The sequence below is a fragment of the Mastigoproctus giganteus genome, chromosome 3 (genome assembly GCF_048544385.1).
Source record: "Mastigoproctus giganteus isolate SK-2022 chromosome 3, ASM4854438v1, whole genome shotgun sequence".
Classification (NCBI taxonomy): Eukaryota; Metazoa; Arthropoda; class Arachnida; order Uropygi; family Thelyphonidae; genus Mastigoproctus; species Mastigoproctus giganteus.
In genome coordinates, this window is record NC_143577.1 from 97,365,859 (window position 1) to 97,385,667 (window position 19,809).

General features: G+C 40.4%; 1 protein-coding gene across 1 annotated transcript in view; it reads left to right on the forward strand.

Annotated features, from left to right (window-relative positions):
- The first annotated feature begins 9,031 nt into the window (after positions 1-9,031).
- Positions 9,032-19,809, forward strand: part of Ndg (Nidogen) — a 255,770-nt gene continuing 244,992 nt past the window's right edge. Inside the window, exon 1 of the mRNA XM_090370056.1 lies at positions 9,032-9,229. Coding sequence (XP_090226182.1) covers positions 9,032-9,229 — 198 coding nt within the window. The remainder of the gene's footprint in view (positions 9,230-19,809) is intronic.

Consider the following 19,809-nt stretch of genomic DNA (forward strand, 5'->3'; position numbering starts at 1 on the left):
AACAATTATTATTTTCTTTCTTTTTTTCAACAATTTTCTTTCTTTCTTTCTTTTTTTTTTTTTTTTTGGAATATATATCGCATCGGCTATCCATATAATGTAGCTGAAGCACTGGATATTATGCTTGCTGACATGTGCAGAAACGAAATTTTCTCTGTTCTCGCATAGTGTTTTTGCTGTAAATCGTGAATTATTAACTTTTTCCAACGCGCCTGAAATGAAATGCTATGCGCACATTAACTACTTTTTTTTTTTTTTTTTTTTGTAAGGAACTTATTTTGCAAGAGCTGCAAACCCCAGCAAAAGTTTTTGTTGAACAGCATAATTATTCGCGTTTTAATCGATGGATTTTAACTATAGCTGAAATCCACTGCCTTGGTGCATTCTTTTAAGGAGCATTCTTTAGTGCATTCTTTTTTATTTTGAGAAAATAAAGTACCAGTTACTGGTTTAAAAAAAATAGTTCTCGTTTTCACTTGGCTCATCGTCATGTTATACCGCATGGCAACTCTCATAGAACAACTGCTCCATTATTCCTAAATCGTCAGACTTTTGCTAATCAAAGCCATCCGCTATCTGATATGAGATGGGTAAATATTGAAACATGCTGTCACAGCGCTGTCTTGTATTTTAACTAACAGAATAGCATTTTGCTTTAAATATGATCGTTTTTGGGGCAACTCGTGAAGTTGAAATTCTGTGACTGCTGTACAAAAGAGAAGGATTAAATGGGCTCCAGTTTATTAATTCATTGGCACAGAATTATGAACATGGATCCTAGTGAAAATGGATCGATGTTTCATCACAAATTCATGAAAGAAACCCTTGTGGATCTGCATCATGCATGAGTAAATTTTTCTCGCAAGTTTTGAGCCCTGCATTATTTCTGAAGAGGCTTGAGCATTCTTAGCACCCAGCAAGAACCTGACCTTTGTCATGGCCAAATGTTCATGAAGGATAGTTGGTACCGCGCCTTCAAAAATATTTCATTATCTGGAAATCATACACAGTTTTAATAAGTCTATCCTTCCTAGCCAGGGCTTCAATATTTTAGTACATTTCTGGAGTTCTCACTTCCGTTGGTCGTCACAAGGATCTTATATATTTTTTATATTTTTGGAAGATTGCAATATGATCTTGCATGACTCCGATTCACAACACCATTGCGAATGGTATTGTGCCTACAGCGCCTTTTGACCATTCCAAAAGTATCATCGCATACTGACCTAAGGTTAACTTGGGATGAAGATTTAAATTTCAAAGATCACTTCCTCAAGACAAAGAAGAAGGCCTATACTGAATTCTGGGTTATCCTCCAGGAGCTCGTAGGCTACCACAACATCAATCTGCTTTGTCAATACATTGATCGGTGTCTCATATACCTTTATATGCATCTGAAATCTGATCCTCAGAAACTGCCTCTGCGTAACATATTCTTGGAGATGGAATACTGGATTCTGCAGTGGCCGAATTCTTCTAGGCATGACCCATGGCTCACTATTCTTAAAAAAAAAAAAAAAAACTGTCCACATTCTCTAAGCTGCTAACCCGTCAGATTGATGTCCCATCGATAGAAGATATTATCTCACTTCCCAAATCAAGCAATAGAAACCACCAGAGCGGGCAACGTCCACTTAGGATGAAGCTCACTATCCTGGACTCCCTAAAAGGAATGTTCCCGTGTAACATGATTCAACACTTCAAAATCTTCTCCATTGATCCAAATAAGTTTGGAGGAAATAGAAGATACAGAAGCCAAATTGTGGATGAAATCTGGACCAAATCACCTGAACTACTATAAAATGTGAGCTTTATTTATATGAGAAATGTAAATAATTTAATGCAAAAATATATTGTAAAAGCAAAGCAAATTGTAATGACAGAAAAAATGATATTTAGGATAACCTGTATTTGTAATTACAATATTAATTTAATATCAATTTTATTTTAAAGTTACTGCTATTGAGTGAAAATAATTTTCTAAACAATGTCATTATTTTAAATATCAAAACTTTGTATAAAATTGTACGTTGTATTTAAAATATATATATTTGTACATCCTCCTAGCCCACTGGCTGTTCAGGGGATGAACCTAAGGTTAATAAAGAGATGATAATACTAATAATAATAATAATATAGATTCTCGACCTTATTTAAATACACAGTGTATTTACCAAGTTTTATCAGTCATTCAAAACAAATTCATGAACTCTTTCATGCCTCCATGATTTCGTTTTGACCCACTTCCTTCTTTTGTCAAAATATGGCGATGATCTTATGCTCTGATATTCATGTTTCCTTTGGGTTTACTACTTTAAATCTCTTCTGTTCTTTCGTGTTTCCGTATATTGAGTTGGACGTGATAAAATTAGATAAGATACGCTTATGGCGCCTCCGTGGGCAGGTGCAGCAATGCGTAGCACACGCTTCTTGATTAGACTGGGGTTCGAGCCCGTCACCACCAAATACGGAGGATGCGGAAAGGTCAGGCAATGACCACCGCATATCCCCGGAGAAATATGGCCTTAGTTGCTAATGCACCAAAAAAAAAAAAAAAAAAAAAAAAAATACGCTTATGGTAGAATGATAAAAGTAGTGTCATATTTATACACTGCTCGACAAAATTAACAGAACAAAATATTTTTCAGTCGCCGGAGGCGAATATATAATAAGCATATAATATAATTGATGTATTATATTTGATATAATAGGCATCCTGGCATGCAAATTCCGTACATTCAATAGAAATCAATCTACCACCTTACAGAGCCGCAAATTATTCATGCCTATAAAACACGGGTTGCGACAACATCACTTCATTCCCCTTTTTTGTCTTGTTCAGTGGGACAGCCACATTTCCAGTACTCAAGATGGCAAGTCATCGTCGTTTAGATAATCCTCTGAGGTGGCCGGTCATTGGACGACGTGAAGCCGGATAGGCGGAGGCGACACGCTGGCTTAACGTGTCGGCTCGGCTAAAGAAGCAATTTCAGGAGACAGGAACCATTTCACGAAGACATGTGAACATGTGTTTTTGTAAAGGGCGGCTTCTAGAACGTCGGTTCAACCCCTCCTCGTATCTCTGTGAAGAACAGTATCACTACAAATGGGCCAGATGTGTGTGACGTAGGTTTGTGTCTATTATGTGTATGTTCTGTTGTTGTGTCTGGCCGCTTGGCTACCCAGAAGCATCAGTCACCTGGACAGATTATTCTGGGTACTCGTCCACACCACGGGAAGATGGGCCAGTCCCAGTAAAACACGTACCGTCTCGAAAGAGACCCTGACCCACCCGGTGTTGTCAGCAGGTGGGCCAGGAACCTCTGGGGGCCCATTCCAGAGAGAAGAGAGGAGGGGGGGGGGAACTACCCGTGGTGCAGGTTGTAAAATAAAAAAAATTAAATAAATAAAAAAATTAAAATTAAAATAAAAAAATAATAAAAAAAATAAATTAATAAAATAAATTAATTAATAAAATAAATAAATAAAATAAAATAAAAATAGAATAAAAAATAATAATAAAAAAGCTAGTCGTGCGTGCAAGTAATATATTATAATAAAGGTAATATATTATAATAATAAAGTAATATATTTATATATGAAAAATAAAAATAAATAAAATAAAATAAAAATTGATAGTATGGCAAATTTAGCAAAAAAAAAAACCGAACTAAAAAAAAATGATAATAATGATATATAACAATAAAATAAAATAATAAAAATAAATAAAATAAAAAATAAATATATAGAAAAAAATTTGAATTTAGTCTTCCCCTTCACAAGTGTGAGATCTAGGCTGTAGAATTGTTTGTCTGGTTTTGGTTGGCATTGGCATACATGGTCTTTCGCCGGGTAAAAATGCCAGATGCAAAGGCCTGCAGGGAGAAAAGATTGTCTTGAGTCTGGATTAGTTGATCCACATTGTCTGGAGAGAAGTTCAGAATGTCTATCCGAAGTTGATCTCTGAGATCCTCGTACAAGTCACAGTCAAAAAGAAGGTGGTACTAGTTTTCCTTGCCTCCACAAAAGCATAGGTCGGTAGCCAGAAGCCCCAGTTGGTACAGCTTTTCATTCAGGGAGCCGACGAAGAGCTGGCCAAGGTCGCCCGAGTGCTACGTCACCACAACATACCGCTATCAGGCTCTGACAGCAATACGGAACCCTATGATGTTCCGCCATCAGCTGCTCTTTAGATTGCTGCGGCAACAACCTGAAGGTGAAAATATTTCTAACCAAGACTGTGTTAAGAGAACTCAGTTCAAGTGGACTCTAGGCAAAAGAAGCCAGTAGTTTGTATCCCATTAACCCCAAACCGACCGGGCTAGCCAGGTGGGTAAAGTGCCTGCCTTTCAAGCAAAAGGTAAAGTGTGTTTAGGGTCAAACGGCACCAGGGGTTTCCCCCGTTTCCGCATTGCTTTCATTGTGGGTGAACCAGTTCGCTGGGAAATGCCAGAGATTTAAAAGTGTATGGATATTGTACATGTGTAGTGTCATGTACCGTTGTTCATCTGGTCGTTTAGCCGCTGGACCCCTACTGAGGCCCAACCTTGCCCCACTTTTGCCCCGTGGAGGCAGACCAGGAAACACCAGTAGACTAAGATTTACTCTGGCAGGTCCTACCGCTTAATTTCCTGAGATTTCGGTGGCTAGGACCTAAAAAAAGAAAAAAAAAATCTATATATATTTCTTGGTAAATTCGATGAGGAATAATGCTAAATTTTTGAAAGGCCGAGTGTATGGGCGAAAAACGTAATTTGGAGACGATTAAATCAATTCCGACATGTAGGGCATTCACTTGCGTATGTGCAATTAGAGTGGGTGGGGGAGACTGAAGTCTGGGGGGAAAGAGAGAAGTATGGAGTCGAGAGAGGAGGCAACCCCCAAGTCACAGTGGGGCATGCCCATGCCCCACCAGAAGGGAAAGTGGGAATGGGGAAGAGACAGTAAGACCGTCTCCCCCCACTGGGATAGGGGTATTAAAGATGAAGGAAGCTAGGGCGCCCTCTTCAAGTCGCCAAATGGCGTTTGGCAGCTGTGCTGCGTTAAGTCTCTTTTCTTCAGTGTCGAGTCGATTTCAGTCCAGTCGCTCATGGGGTGAGCCCCGTCCTTGTGTTTTTCACTTTCTTGTCTCAGGGTTTTTCTCTGTAGTAACTCCATTGGATAGTATTTTATGGTCGTGTACAGTTTAACTTATGATGGTCTTTCGTCAGACACGATTTATGGTAATTAGCAGTTTTCTCCTCTCGAAGAGGTTCTGTGCATATTGAGAAAGTGTTCTGTATTCCTCTTCTGTGTCAATGAAGTGGGGTTCCAGTCCTTTTGGAAGATAGTGTATCTTTGTGATCAGGATGTCTCTGAGATCTTCGTATTCTGGGCAGTCGTAGACCAAGTGATTCCAGTTCTCGACCTCCCCACACGTGCAGTTGGGGTCCTCAACGAGGCCGAACCCAAGCAACTTCTCCTTAAAGAGGCCATGACCAGTAAGGAGCGAAGTCAAGTGCTTCCCCGGAAAGTACCAGGCTGGTTGCTTGGGGTATATTTTGCCGAGGTCGGGGAGGAATTTTCTTGTGATTTCTCCTTTTGTTGTATCGGTCCATCTTTGTTGCCACTCCCGAAGTAGGTAGGCCTGTAATCGGACTTTTTCTGTTTTTGTACTACTCGCTGGGTCAATTATTTTATTATATATATTTTTTTTATGAAAACCCCAAACACGAAAGGTATCAAAACCTATAGTACTTAGTACTGTGCATGGGTTGAAGGAGAAGTATGGGGGGGAGGAGGATGCCGGAAACTTTGCTCTAGAGACTAAACATGGGTTTCACCACTTCAAGCCTTCAATAAGCAAAGTGGTGGTATTTCACCGATTGATGAAAGTCATCTACCACCTGAAATCCTGGAAGGTGGCAGCAATCCCCCTGGCGTGCAGGAAGAGCAAGCCAGCTTTTATAGTCTCGAAATCGAGGGGAGAGCGCTCCAGCAAGCACCTGCAATGCCGGTGTGCTTACTGTTCTACATGCTCGTGTGGTTGTTAATAAAATGGTCGCGGGTTCGAACTTCGCCTGGGACTTGGATGAGAGTAAAATGCAAAGACTTTGGGAGGCGCATTATGGCCACAGAAGCCGATGCGCCAACAACTAATAAAAATTTAAACCCAAACCACACATCAGAGAACAGAACTGTACCCCATTTGTCAGAGCTCTTAAGTCACATGTTCGAGGCACCAGTTTCGACGAACTCTTACAGTTATGTTCTCTGATGAGTCCCATTTTTGCCTACAAACAGATTCTGTCTGGAGACAACGAGGAATGCGGTACCATGCCGCCAACGTCAGAGAAAGGGACACTAACAGTGCCGGGTTTTTCTCATGTGGGAGGAATAATGATCAACGATCGCATCCCTCTTCATGTTTCTGATAGGGACACCGTAACTGGGCAGAGGTACCGAGAGCAGATCTTTAAACCCTACGTGCAACTTTTTAGGGATACGGTTGGCCCAGATTTTCTTTCTGCTGATCGTGCTGCCGTGGCCAGCACGATCAGCAGACTGAAATCCGATCGAACACGGTGGGACGCCCTTGGTCCTCGCATTGCACGCCGACAGCCACTGCTCGGTCACTTGATGAGCTAAGGTCTGCACTGGTGAAAGAATAGGATTTGTTGCCACAGAATCTTATAGACACTCTTATATCGAGCATGGTTCGCTGCTGTCAGGCCTGTTTAGCCGTTGTAGGGGACCATACGCCGTACTGATATCATATGACCATATTTTCGAGCATCTTGTATATACTTCTGTAATGTGACTTTTTTGGTAATTCTTATACAACCCCTAAAATATCCTTTATACCTGTCCGAAGTTTCTCGCTTTCTCCTCATTTCATCGTTATTCTATAGTACACCGCCATACCAAATTCCTGTCTCTCGTCATCGAAAGTTGCACGAGTTACACCCAGAGGCGTACTGGCCATAAGACTTACCTGGGACACTGCGGTGGGCCGGGAGCGTACGGAGACCGGTGTGATTTTCAGCATTACACTATGGCCTCCAATACATTCTAATTATTTTCCCAGGTAACACTTTTTGACCAAGTTCGCCTCTAGTTACACCACGTTTTCTACGTGTTATCTAATTTTGTCTAGCAGTGTAGTTAAGGTATATAACTTATTGAAATGGCCCTCGTAATAATGACTAATATGAGAGGTGCTCTGTATACAAATACGAGCCGAGTGTTTTTTTTTTTTGCATGATTTAAGCGGTTGGTCTGACTTGGAAGGCACTTTATGCTCTTCAAATGGTTGAATGGCCAGCAGGCCGGAACAATTGATTTGTCGGTTTCAGTTTATGTCGGCTGATCAGAACGGATGCAGCGAGCTTGTGACGGCCATCGTCTGTCACGTAGGCGACTTTTTATAGAGTGCCTATTGATTAAATGCACTGGTAGTGAATTTCGCTAACGAATAACAGTGAAGTTTGACTTTGTAATAAAGCAATGTACTTGTTTGTGTGCTAGATATTAAAAGAGAACAGAGAGTATTATTTCAGCAACTGAAGCCAGTTGACAGTATCATATAAACTCAGTGTTAGTAGTGGCTAATGATCCAAGGAAGCAAACTTGTACAGCTTCAGCAAAAAAAAAAAAAAAGAAAAAAAAAGCCTCATCTGTCCGTTCTCTTTAATAATTTATCTAATTCTTCCTTTAATTTATTCAATCTACTCACTTCCACAACACTAGATGGAAGTTCCCCACAATCAATGCACGTCTATCCAGCACCCATTTTTTTTCAATTTAAATTTTCTTATGTGATGAAAGAGTAAGGATGCCATCAGCATTTAAAACCTTACACACTCCATTTAAGATTTATTTATTATTCAGTCAGGCTTCCTCGCAGGTGCCTACTTTCCAAGTGTTTCAATTTGCCGAACTTAATCTTGCCCGTATTCCTTTGTGGTTCTGGTAATTTTGTTTGCTCTTCTCTGCACCCGTTCTAACAGCTCCATGTTCTGCTTAAAATGTGGTTTCCAGACCTGTATGCAGTGCTCATGATATGCCTTAACATTGTCTTTTATAATGAGATAAGTACTTCCTTGTCCTGCTGGAAAAAGCGCCCTGTATGTCATCGACAGAAAACCAATAGCTGTCCTAGCAGCCTGTCTACATTGCTCAGAGAAATTCGTGTTTTTCATTCTTCACTACCCCGTAGTCGAGGTCAGGAGCGGGAGTGCAGTAGCACACGCTCTTTGAGTAGACCGGGGTTCAAGCCCCTGACTGCTAAATACGGACGAGTTGCCAACCCGCTTTGGACCAGCGTGTCAGATTATGGTCCATTTCTCTCAACATGAATTGTTGAGGAGGCTTCCATCCTGCAGTGGGCTGCAGTTTACCTTTTTACCACCCAATCGGTATGTTATTCTGGGATTATTGCTGCCCACATGCAATACCTTGGATTAACATACCAATAAATTCCCCAGTTCTTGTGCTCTCAGCAGATTCTTTGGTCGCATCCTGGCTCTCAATTGAAAAAAACTTAAATTCTTTTGACAATGCTCCTTTCTTTAGGTTTAATTGTTTATTGATGATCATGTTCATTGTAGGTTGGAGGGAGACATGTATATTCAGAATGCATTTCATATCGTACTATAGATTTTCCAGTCTCTCTCTCTCTCTCTCTCTCTCTCGTCTGTTCTACCTGTATATGGGTTTGTAGATTTAACTCCGTCGTTCGTTAGGCTCCGGTTTAAGAAACTCGCAGCATGCTCACCAATTAAAAATTCAGTGATGAGACGGTTAGTGGCAGCTTCGTCAAAAGTACTGATGGGATTTAAACTTCTGCGGATTTGCAATCGATAAACTAGGCTAAATATACGGAGGAAACAGCCATTCGCCTAGGTAATCCTGTGATAACATACACTCGAGGTAACACGACAAACGACCTTTCACCTTAGTGTCGAGCAGAGAAAAGTCGTTGCAAGGAAACGACACATTCTAGAAATGTGCCTGCACTGAGAGGAGGTTCGGGTAACATCGACGACTGAAAATGTTCAGGATTCACAGTTTGCTCTTGGTCTGCATTTGGGCACATTTACGCGTAGAATGTTTGACGATAAGGGATTTATATCCGTTTGGGTCCAACCAAGACCAGTTCTTGCCAAGTGATGTTGACGATGTGAGTTCCCTGGAAGTGCAGCTGACAGTCCCAGCTATCTTCTATGGAAATTCATATAGTACTATTTTTGTGAGTATTCTCGTTTCTTACTTTATGTCAATGTCTGTTATCGCGCTATGTCATTGCGAAGGAAGTAAGCAAAGGGATTATGGTAAATTGAAGAACATATTTTTATTCTTAAAATGATAAGGCTTTGCAAAACCATTCCCACGTTCTTTATGGAGCCAATAAACAGCCCTATCAACAAGTATTCAGAAACTACTAATTATAAAACAGTTTAATTGCAAGACCGTGTACTAGTTTCGTTTCACTTTCTTTACTGAATATCTTCAGTTTATTTTGTATTTCCAGAATCAACAACAGAAACACAACGTTAATTTCCTTGGTATCAGTAGTCCTCTGTGTAGATTTTTATGTAGGAGTATATTTTGAAGAGTTCCCCGCTCCACACCCCGCCTTCTCGTTTAAGACTACGCCGTTTCAGAAACAGTGATGTAGCCTACTTGTTCCTTTCCTAGAGTGATCTCGGGGAATGAAGGAGGTAACTCGAGTAATTAAAGTACAAAAAAAAAAAATAAATAAATAAAATAAAATAAATAATAATAAATAAATAAATTGTGTGTGTGCCGAGCACGCATAGTGGAAGTTAAGTGAAACTTCTTTTGGCGAAAATTTCTCATTTGTCCGAGGATCCCATGTTGACCTTATGAATGTCGCAGGCGACGAATTTGCATGAATGGGAGCCTCGGAGATATGACACATTCCGTTACTAAATCTAGTTTCGGCAAGTGCTGTGGCATCAGATGATATTTAAAACCGTTTGACTTCGATAGAGCCGGAATCACTTTGTTCTTGAGAGAGCCACGACAGCTGTTACAGGCCGACATTTGAATTACATCCTCATTTGGAAATGCTGTTTGAAGAAGAGCGTGATCTCGGGCTGCTGCAATCTTCACATCATTCTTGAACAAAAGCCGCGCATACACAGAACAGATTGAACCGAAATCATTGTCCAGGAATGTACGTGTAAACTGTGCGTGGATGCTTCGGTGTTTCTTAAAATCCTGTTGCTGCTCCTGTTGTGTATTATGCCCGCTACGTGTTGAACGATTTTATGGAGTACTTCTGGCAGTCGGTTTTGGCTTCTTCACCTTTCGTTTATGACTGGGCTTCGAGGACTCTTCATCGTTTTCATTTGCAGTATCAACTTCCATGACTCCTTCTTCCAAATTCACTTCTAACATTTCTGGGGAGATGCAAGGCTCTGAAGATGTGGATGGACCTTCTCCGGCTTCTTTGTTCAACTCCATTGCACGGAGTAATTTCTTTCATGTCGAAACAGCTTAGATCTCTCCTTTGTACTCAATATTTCGGTGGTCGCATTGCTAGTATACATGTTCTATACGCCTTGTAACGCTCGCCATTAGTCATCGACATGTTGAATCAACGAAGTTTTAGAGTTCCGGCAAATAAAGTTTTTCTTATATTTTTACCATTTTATTGACTAAATTGGCATATTAATTCATTTTCTAGAAGTAGCTTAGTTTCAAATTCAAATTATTATATTAGGGCCACCCGTAATCTCTTACATATACCCATATATGTATTATGACTGAGCATGGCGTGTGTTCTCTGGCCGATTTGCCTGTTTGCTGGACGAAAAGACCCCAGTTTCTGGGGAAAAAACCTTGCTATCTACGCCTGAGACCGTAGACCTGAGACCACGGAGTTATTCCTAGTTACAATACTTAGTTTATTTTGAACTTAGAGAATTTGTGGGTTATGACTTAGTATCGGTAAAACTTGTACCATTCGAAACTTGCCGCCCTTGTCATTGTGTAGTATCGATACGGAATAGCATTACTGTACTTACAACTCGAACTTGATAGCGTAAGCAATAACGTAAAACTAGATAGCGTAATACGTAGCACTGTAGTAGGAATCTGCTAGCTTAGTATAGCATTGGCAATTAATCAATTAAATTTATAAATCCTTTTAATTTTACTATTAACTAAATTGTATTTAAACGGAAATTATGCCCCAGACTAGAGCAGTAAAGCAACTTGTGCAAAGTAGCGAAAGTGCTGAATCGTCCCCTACGGTTCTCCAACGCATCACAGTATAAAAAAATATGCAAAATGCAACATGTTTTCGGATCTCTCTCTCGAACAGGACATGATCTAGCCATGGAAGATGTCTTAGTGTATGCTAGGCAGGGCCGGTTCTGGTAGGTGTGCAGTGCGTGCATGCACGCAGGCGGCCAAATCCCTAGGGCGGCCAATAGTGCACTTTAAAGAATAAAATTAAAATGTAATTTAATATTATTTTAATATAGTGGTCGGCGATGAAATAGCGAACGTGGCATTGTTAACAAATAATATTCTCTAAATACCCAATTCACAACGAAAATTAAACATAAAAATAACGTAACAAACGTTGCCGTAAAATTAAGAAGTCATACCAACATTCACAATGGGAACATAAACATGACCGTAAACATATTTTGTAACCATGGAAACACAACATGCTCTTCATTCATACTTCAAAAAATTAATGTTTGCATGATGACGGATGATATAACTATGCAGTTTATGGTTATAAATAACGCCGAAGCATACATGTTAGGTGTTTTGCATCAGAAAACTTAGAAGTGCAAGCACAGGCGATGGTGGATTCATCCGTTGAACTAGAGAAGGATTCAACAATGGGACTTCCATAACCTCTACGATTGTGTCTTGTTTTAAACCACGTAAACAAAAGCATAAAAGCTTGAACTTTGCAAACTTTAATGTTAACGTCTTATAATTAAGTTTAAAGTTACAATTAAACTTGGCGCCTCGGTAGCAGGTGGGAAAGAGCATCAGTGCGTAGCACATGCTTCTTGATTAGACCGGAGTTCGAGCCCGTCACCACCAGATACGGAGGATGTGGAAAGGTCAGGGAATGACCACCGCATATCCCAATATGGCCTTAGTTGCTAATGCTCCTAAAAACCAAATAACAAACATAACAATTAAACTTAATCATAAGACTTAAGGTTACACTCGGTCCCGGATTGAGATCCGAGACTGAGCGGGCCACTGCAGCAAAGAAAAGTCATTGTCATGTTCCTGGAACCATTCCATAGCAATTCGGGCTTTGGGCACAGGCGCATTATCCTACTGGAAGTAACCATCTGACTGAGGATAAACTGTCAACATGAACGGGTGCATTTGGTCAGCAACGATGTTTAGGTACGATATGGCATTCAGACGTGAATCTATGGATATTAATGAACCCAACGTGTGCCAAGAAAACATTTCCCACACGATAACACTGCCCCCACCAACTTGCACAGTAGTCGTCAGACATGACGGGTCCATGGATTCATGTTATTTTTGCCAAATTCTGAGCCTTCCATCAACATGATGCACCAGAAATTTCGACTCGTCAGACCAAGCAACTGTTTTCCAATCCTCGATAGTCCAGTGCTGGTGTTGCTGTGTCCACAGGAGGCGTGCTCTCTTGTTCTTCATTGATAACAAAGCCATGCGATGTGGCCGTCAGCTGTTGTAGCCCATTCGCGACAAAGTGCGACTAGTCCGTTGCGATATTTTGTTCTGCGCACCAAGGTTATATTCTGACGTGATGTGCGACATTGTGGCCCGTCTGTTTGCTTGCATAATTCTAGCTATCCTCCTCTAACCTCTCTCATCAACAAGCGATTTTCTTGTTGATGAGAGAGGATGTTTTCTGTTCATTGCACCTTTCTCGTTACACCCTTGAAACTGTGGTGCATGAAAAGTTCAGGAGAACTGCCGTTTCAGAGATGCTTTGTCCAGCAGGTCTTGCAACTACTAGCATGCCACGTTCGAAGTCCGTTCGATCACTCCTTTTCCCCATCCTTGCTACGGTTTGTACGCTTAACTGATACTAGAATGGTTGTTCTGCTGTATTTATATCCACAACTGTGGTCATGTGACTTGCAACGTTGTAGGACAAACCATTTGTGTGCACAGCAGGGGTGTACCTAATAAAGTGGCAGCACATTGTATATGGAACTGTCATAAAAACATACTAGTAGGCTCCTATGGGTTGGGTTAGGTTATGGATCTACTCGCGATCCGCACTGATAGGGCGGCCAAATATCTCTAGCACGCAGGCGGCTAACAGCCCAACACCGGCCCTGATGCTAGGTGCAGAGAATGTAAAGAAATTAGGCGCCAACTCTTCGTTCTGATGGGCGTCTATGAAAGTTTGAAGAGTCGGGTGGATGTCCTCGAAGGAATTAAAATGGATTTTTTCGTCCAGCAAACAGCCAAATCAGCCAGAGAACACTCGCAATTTACAGACAAAATAAATATGGGTAGATGTAATCATTTACAAGGGATCCTAATATCATAATTTGTTTTTTTTTTTTTTTTTGTGCAAAAAGGATACGTGGAAAAGGACCAGAGTATGTCTGCCAGGGGAAAAAAAGTTGATGACGTTTTAGAGAAGATATCGTTGTACACGTTGGCAGTAATGACATTAAGTGTAGGAGATCTGAAGATTTATTAAGCAAGTACAGGTTAATGTTGAAAAAAAAAGTCGCTAGTTACAGTTAAAATTGAAAGACACGATAGGAGGGAGTTAATGATGCGAGTCTTGTCAATCAATTCGGCCCTGGAGAGATTATGCAGGGCTCATGGAGTAGAATTTTTCTGTCTGTGCTTGTTAACAGGAGCAAGGGGTGCAAGAATATTTGCTGATGCTTTCGAGGCAGTGTTAATTGGGTCGGAAAACTGCTAGCTTGAGGAGATATACAGACTAATAGATTAACAGTAGCCGCAAGCAGAGGTAGAAATGATTCTTGTACTGCTCTATTGGAATGAGCAGCAGCCCGGAAAGACAGTCTATGGGGGTTACAGAAACTGCAAGGGGCCAAGAAACAAGTAAATAAATGGGCCGTGTTAGATTAACTAAGAGTAAGAACAGGTGCGTGTACACCAAAGCTAGGAGGATAGTAAATAAATTTAATGAACTTGAAGTGCTGGTTACGACATCCAAGGCGGATATTGTTGGTATATCAGAGACGTGGTACCACTCAGATATAAGAGATGCAGAATTGGAATTTGGGAAGTACAATGTGTACAGAAAGGATAGGAAGGGAGGAGGGATTATGCAGTTAGTTAAGAAACACACGAAATCTAAGGAAGTTCATCCAGTTGACATAGATGGGCAGTGCAATGTTGAGTCAGTTTGGTGTGACATAAGCACTGGGAAAGCAAAAATGTGCCTAATCACTGTGATGAATACAATGAACAATTATAAAGAGAAATATAGTGAGCCAGTAAATCAGAGTGTCTTATAATGGGAGAATTTAATTTCCCAGATATAGACTGGAACTTGTGTTTTGGTCACTCGCACACCAGCAAGGCTTTTGTGGATTTATTGGAGGATTGTTTTCTACAGCAGTATGTTTAGAGAGGCAACAAGCGGGAGTAACACTATTAATCTGATTATCAGCATTGATTATTCGTGCATGAAGAATTAACAGATAAAGGAACCACTAGGTGGCATTGATCACAGTGTACTGATATGGGATTTCTTAAAGATGTAACTACCATCAGAGGTAAAGGAAAAAAGGCTACTACAGTGGTCTCAGAGATTTTTTAGGTTATGTACAGTGAGACCAACTGATGATGTTACCAACAACAAATTCTAAATGGGAAACATTCAGGAAAGTAATTTTGGAAGCTATTGGGCTTTTTGTTCCAACTAAGAAATGCTACTCTAGGTTCAGGCCCAAATGGAAGTCAGATGAACGAATAAGATTCGTGTCAGAGAAGAAAAATGCATGGGATGCACATAAATTGTCAGGCGACACAGAAGCCTGTGGTAGTTACAAGCTAGTCTGTAATCAAGTCACAAAGGAGGTTAGGCAAGCGAAGGCAGATTATGAAAAATCTTTGGCAAAGGATCCAAAGAAAAATAGGAAAGACTTCTTTATTTATATAAACTCTAAAAGGAAGGGGATGAATCAGATCGGTCCACTTGATAACAATGGTTTGACTATAGGTGAGCATTCACAGATAGCTGCCGAACTAAATGAGTATTTTGCATCTACAATCACACATAAGGAGTTATTCAAGGAGGAGAGGGCCAAACTCTAACAGGGAGTTAAATGATTTTGTAATAACTGAGAGCAAAGTAGAGGAGAAATTGTTGAAGTTAAACATAAGAAAGGTACTTGGGATGGATGGGATCTATCCAGTTATATTAAAGGAAGCAGCAAATGAAGTAAGCAATCCCTTAGCCATAATTATGACAGAAACCTTGGACTCAGGGGAAGTCCCTACGTACTGGAGATGTGCAAATGTATCACCAGTTCACAAAGGGGGGATCAAAGGGTGACACGAGTAATTACAGACCTCTTAGTTTGACTTCTGTTCCAGGGAAATTAATGGAGTCACCAGTTATAGAAGCACTGCAGGATCATCTTGACAAGACAGCAGTAATAATTCACACACAGCATTGGTTTGTCACGGGGAAGTCTTGTCTGACCAATTTGATTGGATACTATGATGTGGTCACAAAGGAACTGCATGCAAAAAATAATTTTGATATCATATACTTGGATTTCAGAAGTGCTTTTGATACTGTTGCACATGGAAAACTACTATACAAACTGGAGCAGTATGGCATTAAGGGCAAGTTGCTACAATGGATAAAGGGATGATTGAACGGGAGAAGACAAAGAGTGGTTAGCAGTGGCACCCACTGCTAACCACTGCTTAGAGCAGTGCACCACTGCTCTAAGTGAATTACTTCATTTTATTAGTGGTGTCCCTCAGGGTTCGATGTTGGGCCCATTGTTGTTTTGTATATTTATCAATGATAATGATGAAGGTATATCGAGCTTAATGTCAAAGTTTGCAGATGATACAAAGGTTGGCAAGGTTGTTAATAACAGTATGCTGCTGCAGCAGGATCTGGAAAAGTTGGGTAGATGGATTGAGAAATGGTAACTGAAGTTTAACATTGACAAATGCAAAGTAGTGCGTATGGGTAGCAGTAAATGTACCAACTATTGATATTACACTCAGGGTAGTGGAGAATGAAAGAGGCCTGGGAGTAATTGTGCAGTCAGATATGAAGTTTTCTGGGCAGTGCAAACAGGCTTCCATAGTACGTAATGGGGTCTTGTCAATGATATACAGGAATTTTGCGAGCAGGGATAAGGAGGTGATTATCCCTTGTATAAGGCAATCGTCAAGCCACACCTTGAGTACTGCGTACACGGTCTGGAAGCCTCATTTTAGGAAGGGTGTAGAGTTGCTAGAACGAGTACAGAGAAAGGCAACAAGACTGGTGAAGGGAACAAAGGGGGTGCTCTTATGAAGAAAGGCTTAAGTTTTGCAAATTGCAGCTTCTGGTGACTAGGCACCTGCGAGGCGATCTGATTGAGGTGTATAAGGCCTTGAATGGGTTGAGCAGGTTCGATACTGATCAGATTCTTCCTCTTGCTCAGATTACAAACCTGATGAGGCATAGATTCAAACTGAGTAAAGACAGTTGTAGAATAGATGTGTGGAAGTTTGCCTTTTGCCAACAGGTAGTTGATTGCTGGAACAAACTTCCATGTGTTGTTGTGGAAGTTGATAGCTTAAATAAATTCAAGGCAGAACTAGACAAACATTTGGAATGAATGGATCAGTGAAATGGGAATTTTTTTTTTTTGGCCGATGCTGTATAAGCTTGCTTTCTTACATCATGTGCCTCAACTAATGCTAGTTATATTTTTTTTTTCGTCCAAATTTTTTATTAAATACTGTGGAGAATGACGCATTCAGAGTGATACAATGGTGGGGGAAAGATTCATTTCGTATCGCATTTTCTTGACGCTTTTTTCAAACCATGAACACATTGCACGTGTATTTGCGCTATACGCCTTACAACACTCACTAGAGTGTACGCTTTACGATTGGTTCACTGTACGATCAAATCAGTTTACGACCGACACTCCATAACAAAATTCCATTCACTATACGATATGTAATAAGAGCCAGTCATTGTAATCACGTTTACGAATTCAATTTTAATTATTTTAACCGCCATTTTAATAAGTGAAAATAGGAGGAATATTATCTACAGTCTATAAAAGTAAAGATATAAAGCACAGATTTACATTTTATTAGCTTTCCAATTAAAAAAAATTAAATTATACGTGAAAATCGGAAGAATATTTTCTCAGGTTAACAAAAGAAAAAAAAAAAAAGAAAGGATGGAAAAAAGCCAGCTACACCGGGTATTCCCAGGCGGCAACCCTTCCAATCACCAGACGGGCCTAACGCTGCTTAATATAGTTGGCCGTTCAGAGTGCCTGTAACGCGTTTACTTATGACAACGGTCGCATTTTCGTTGGGTTTTTTTGTCAATCCATGAACGCAAGTTACTTCCGTCTGAAAACTGCCTTGAGAAGTTTCACTTCAAAAAGCGGATTCATCCTTACGCCTTTTGTAATTTCAGTGCAATTTGGAATATTTTTACTATGAACGTTAGTATAATGAATGCTGGCGCTGTGGGCGCCTCCGTAGCCAGGTGGGTAGGAGCAGCAGTGCGTAGCACACGCTTCTTGATTAGACCGGGATTCGAGCTCGTGACCAAAGACGGAGGATGCGGAAAGGTCACGGAATGACCACCGCATATCCCCGGAGCAATATGACTTTAGTTGCTAATGCTCCTAAAAAACCAACCAGCTGGCGCTGTGGAAAAGCCTAATGTTCCCGTTGTCTGCTGAAGTTAAATGCAAAAATTTAATGCAAATAAACAAAAAAACCCCTAATACATTTTATAAATAAAATAAAACTAAATATCCATTATTTATGGAACAAAAAATCTCTCTCCTTGACCGCCTAAAAGAATAGTTGCATGTAACCTATTACAACAATCTAGTAGTGATATTATAACAGCCTGTTTTCGGAAATTCTGTATTTCTTTTTACTGCTCACGCTGTTAATTTCAAGGTCGTCGTCATGGTGAAAATGTCATGGAGGTGGAAAGAAATAGAAAGCACGGAGACAGGACGGAATCAAACACAAGTGACTGAATGTGAGACCCACAGCGTTTTAAGCTGCTGTGGTGCCCTAGTTGTAATACTTCGTAGGCAAGAAAGCTGATTTCACACCACGGCAAATTGCTTTAGAGTTTGCTGAATCTACAAGAGGACTTGTATCCGGGCGTACCATCTATAGAAGCTTTATGAGAGGGAAAAAGTGTTTATGCACAATGACCAACTGATTGACTCTTGATTGCTATGCTCAAAAGAATCCGTTTCAATTGATTTCTACAGCGTATCGACATGACGCAAGGAATTTTCACATGGTTAAGTTACTCAGTTTCAAACAAGGGTTGTATGGTTTTATTTCCCGGAAGATTGTGTTTTTTTTTTCAGTAAACGGGCCAATCGACCATAAAATATACAATTTATGGATACAGTTTACTGGCTCCTCAGAAAGTTCTTTTTTTTTTCTTTTTTTTTTTGGCGCTTAACACAATCTCATGCGTATCGATGGAACCCGGGAGCAATCGGCCGTGGTTTTTTACAGTGGTAATTCGAGCCAGTCTTCAATCAAATTCTTCTCACACCACTAAAATCGCGAAAAGAGACACGTTTGGAGGTTGCGATTTTATGGTCTGAGTTGGAATCACTGTCAATGATTGTACAGATCTCCATGTTTCCCCCGTGTTTTCGAGAGTAACAGAGTGATTATAATCACACACCATGTGATAAACGCCTGGGTTCAAATCCTTCAATGACCGAGGCTCACAATGTTAGTCGATTTCGGGCGAAGGGAGCCAGTTTTTTTCTTTCTGAAACTTGGATTTTATCGTCCAGCAAAACAGAAACTGATCAGAGATCGTTCAATTTAACAAACTACTCTTGGGTGCTAGTTGTTGCTTGGATAACCTATAACTTGAAAATATGTGTTTGTATTCCTGTGAGGAACTCTCACTCATATAAAATTATCTTGCTTACACTCCGGAACGACCACCAGGTCAGTGGAATTTACAATAAATCATCAATACAAACATTAATCGTATTAAGCAACACGGGCTTGAACCCCAGTCCACTGAAAGAGAGCGTGCTAATACACTCTCGCTTTGACCACTCGGCTACTTCAGACCTTATCCTGACAAGATATTATGTTTCCCCTTCTGCAGGAACAATTGATGTAGACTTTCTTTTAAGGGATGATAACGCATGTTACACAGCGCCAAAAAACCCGAAACAAAACACAGTTCTCCTAGTGAGCCGATACCTTTAAAGGGCAAGTGTGCGTATGTGTTTTTATATATATATATATGAATTGTCGTATGGGGACCGCCCGAGAACCGACTCATCTGCTTGGGTGTAATGCGTCCATAAATTACATGATTCTCTGGTCGATTTGCCTTTATTTTTCTAGACAAAAAAAAATAAAAAAAAAACTGTTTCTACAGGGGGGTTGCTGGTTGCTGTCCACTGGTGTAGAGAATATAACCACTGTGATACCCGACGGGACAAAGGAAAAGTATAGCCAGATTTTTCGGACCTTGATTCAGTGTATTATGCCTGAGACGTTCTGAATAGAAGGATTGCATTTCGCAAGCCTCCTCCAGGAAACCACGCTGAACTTGCTTCAGTC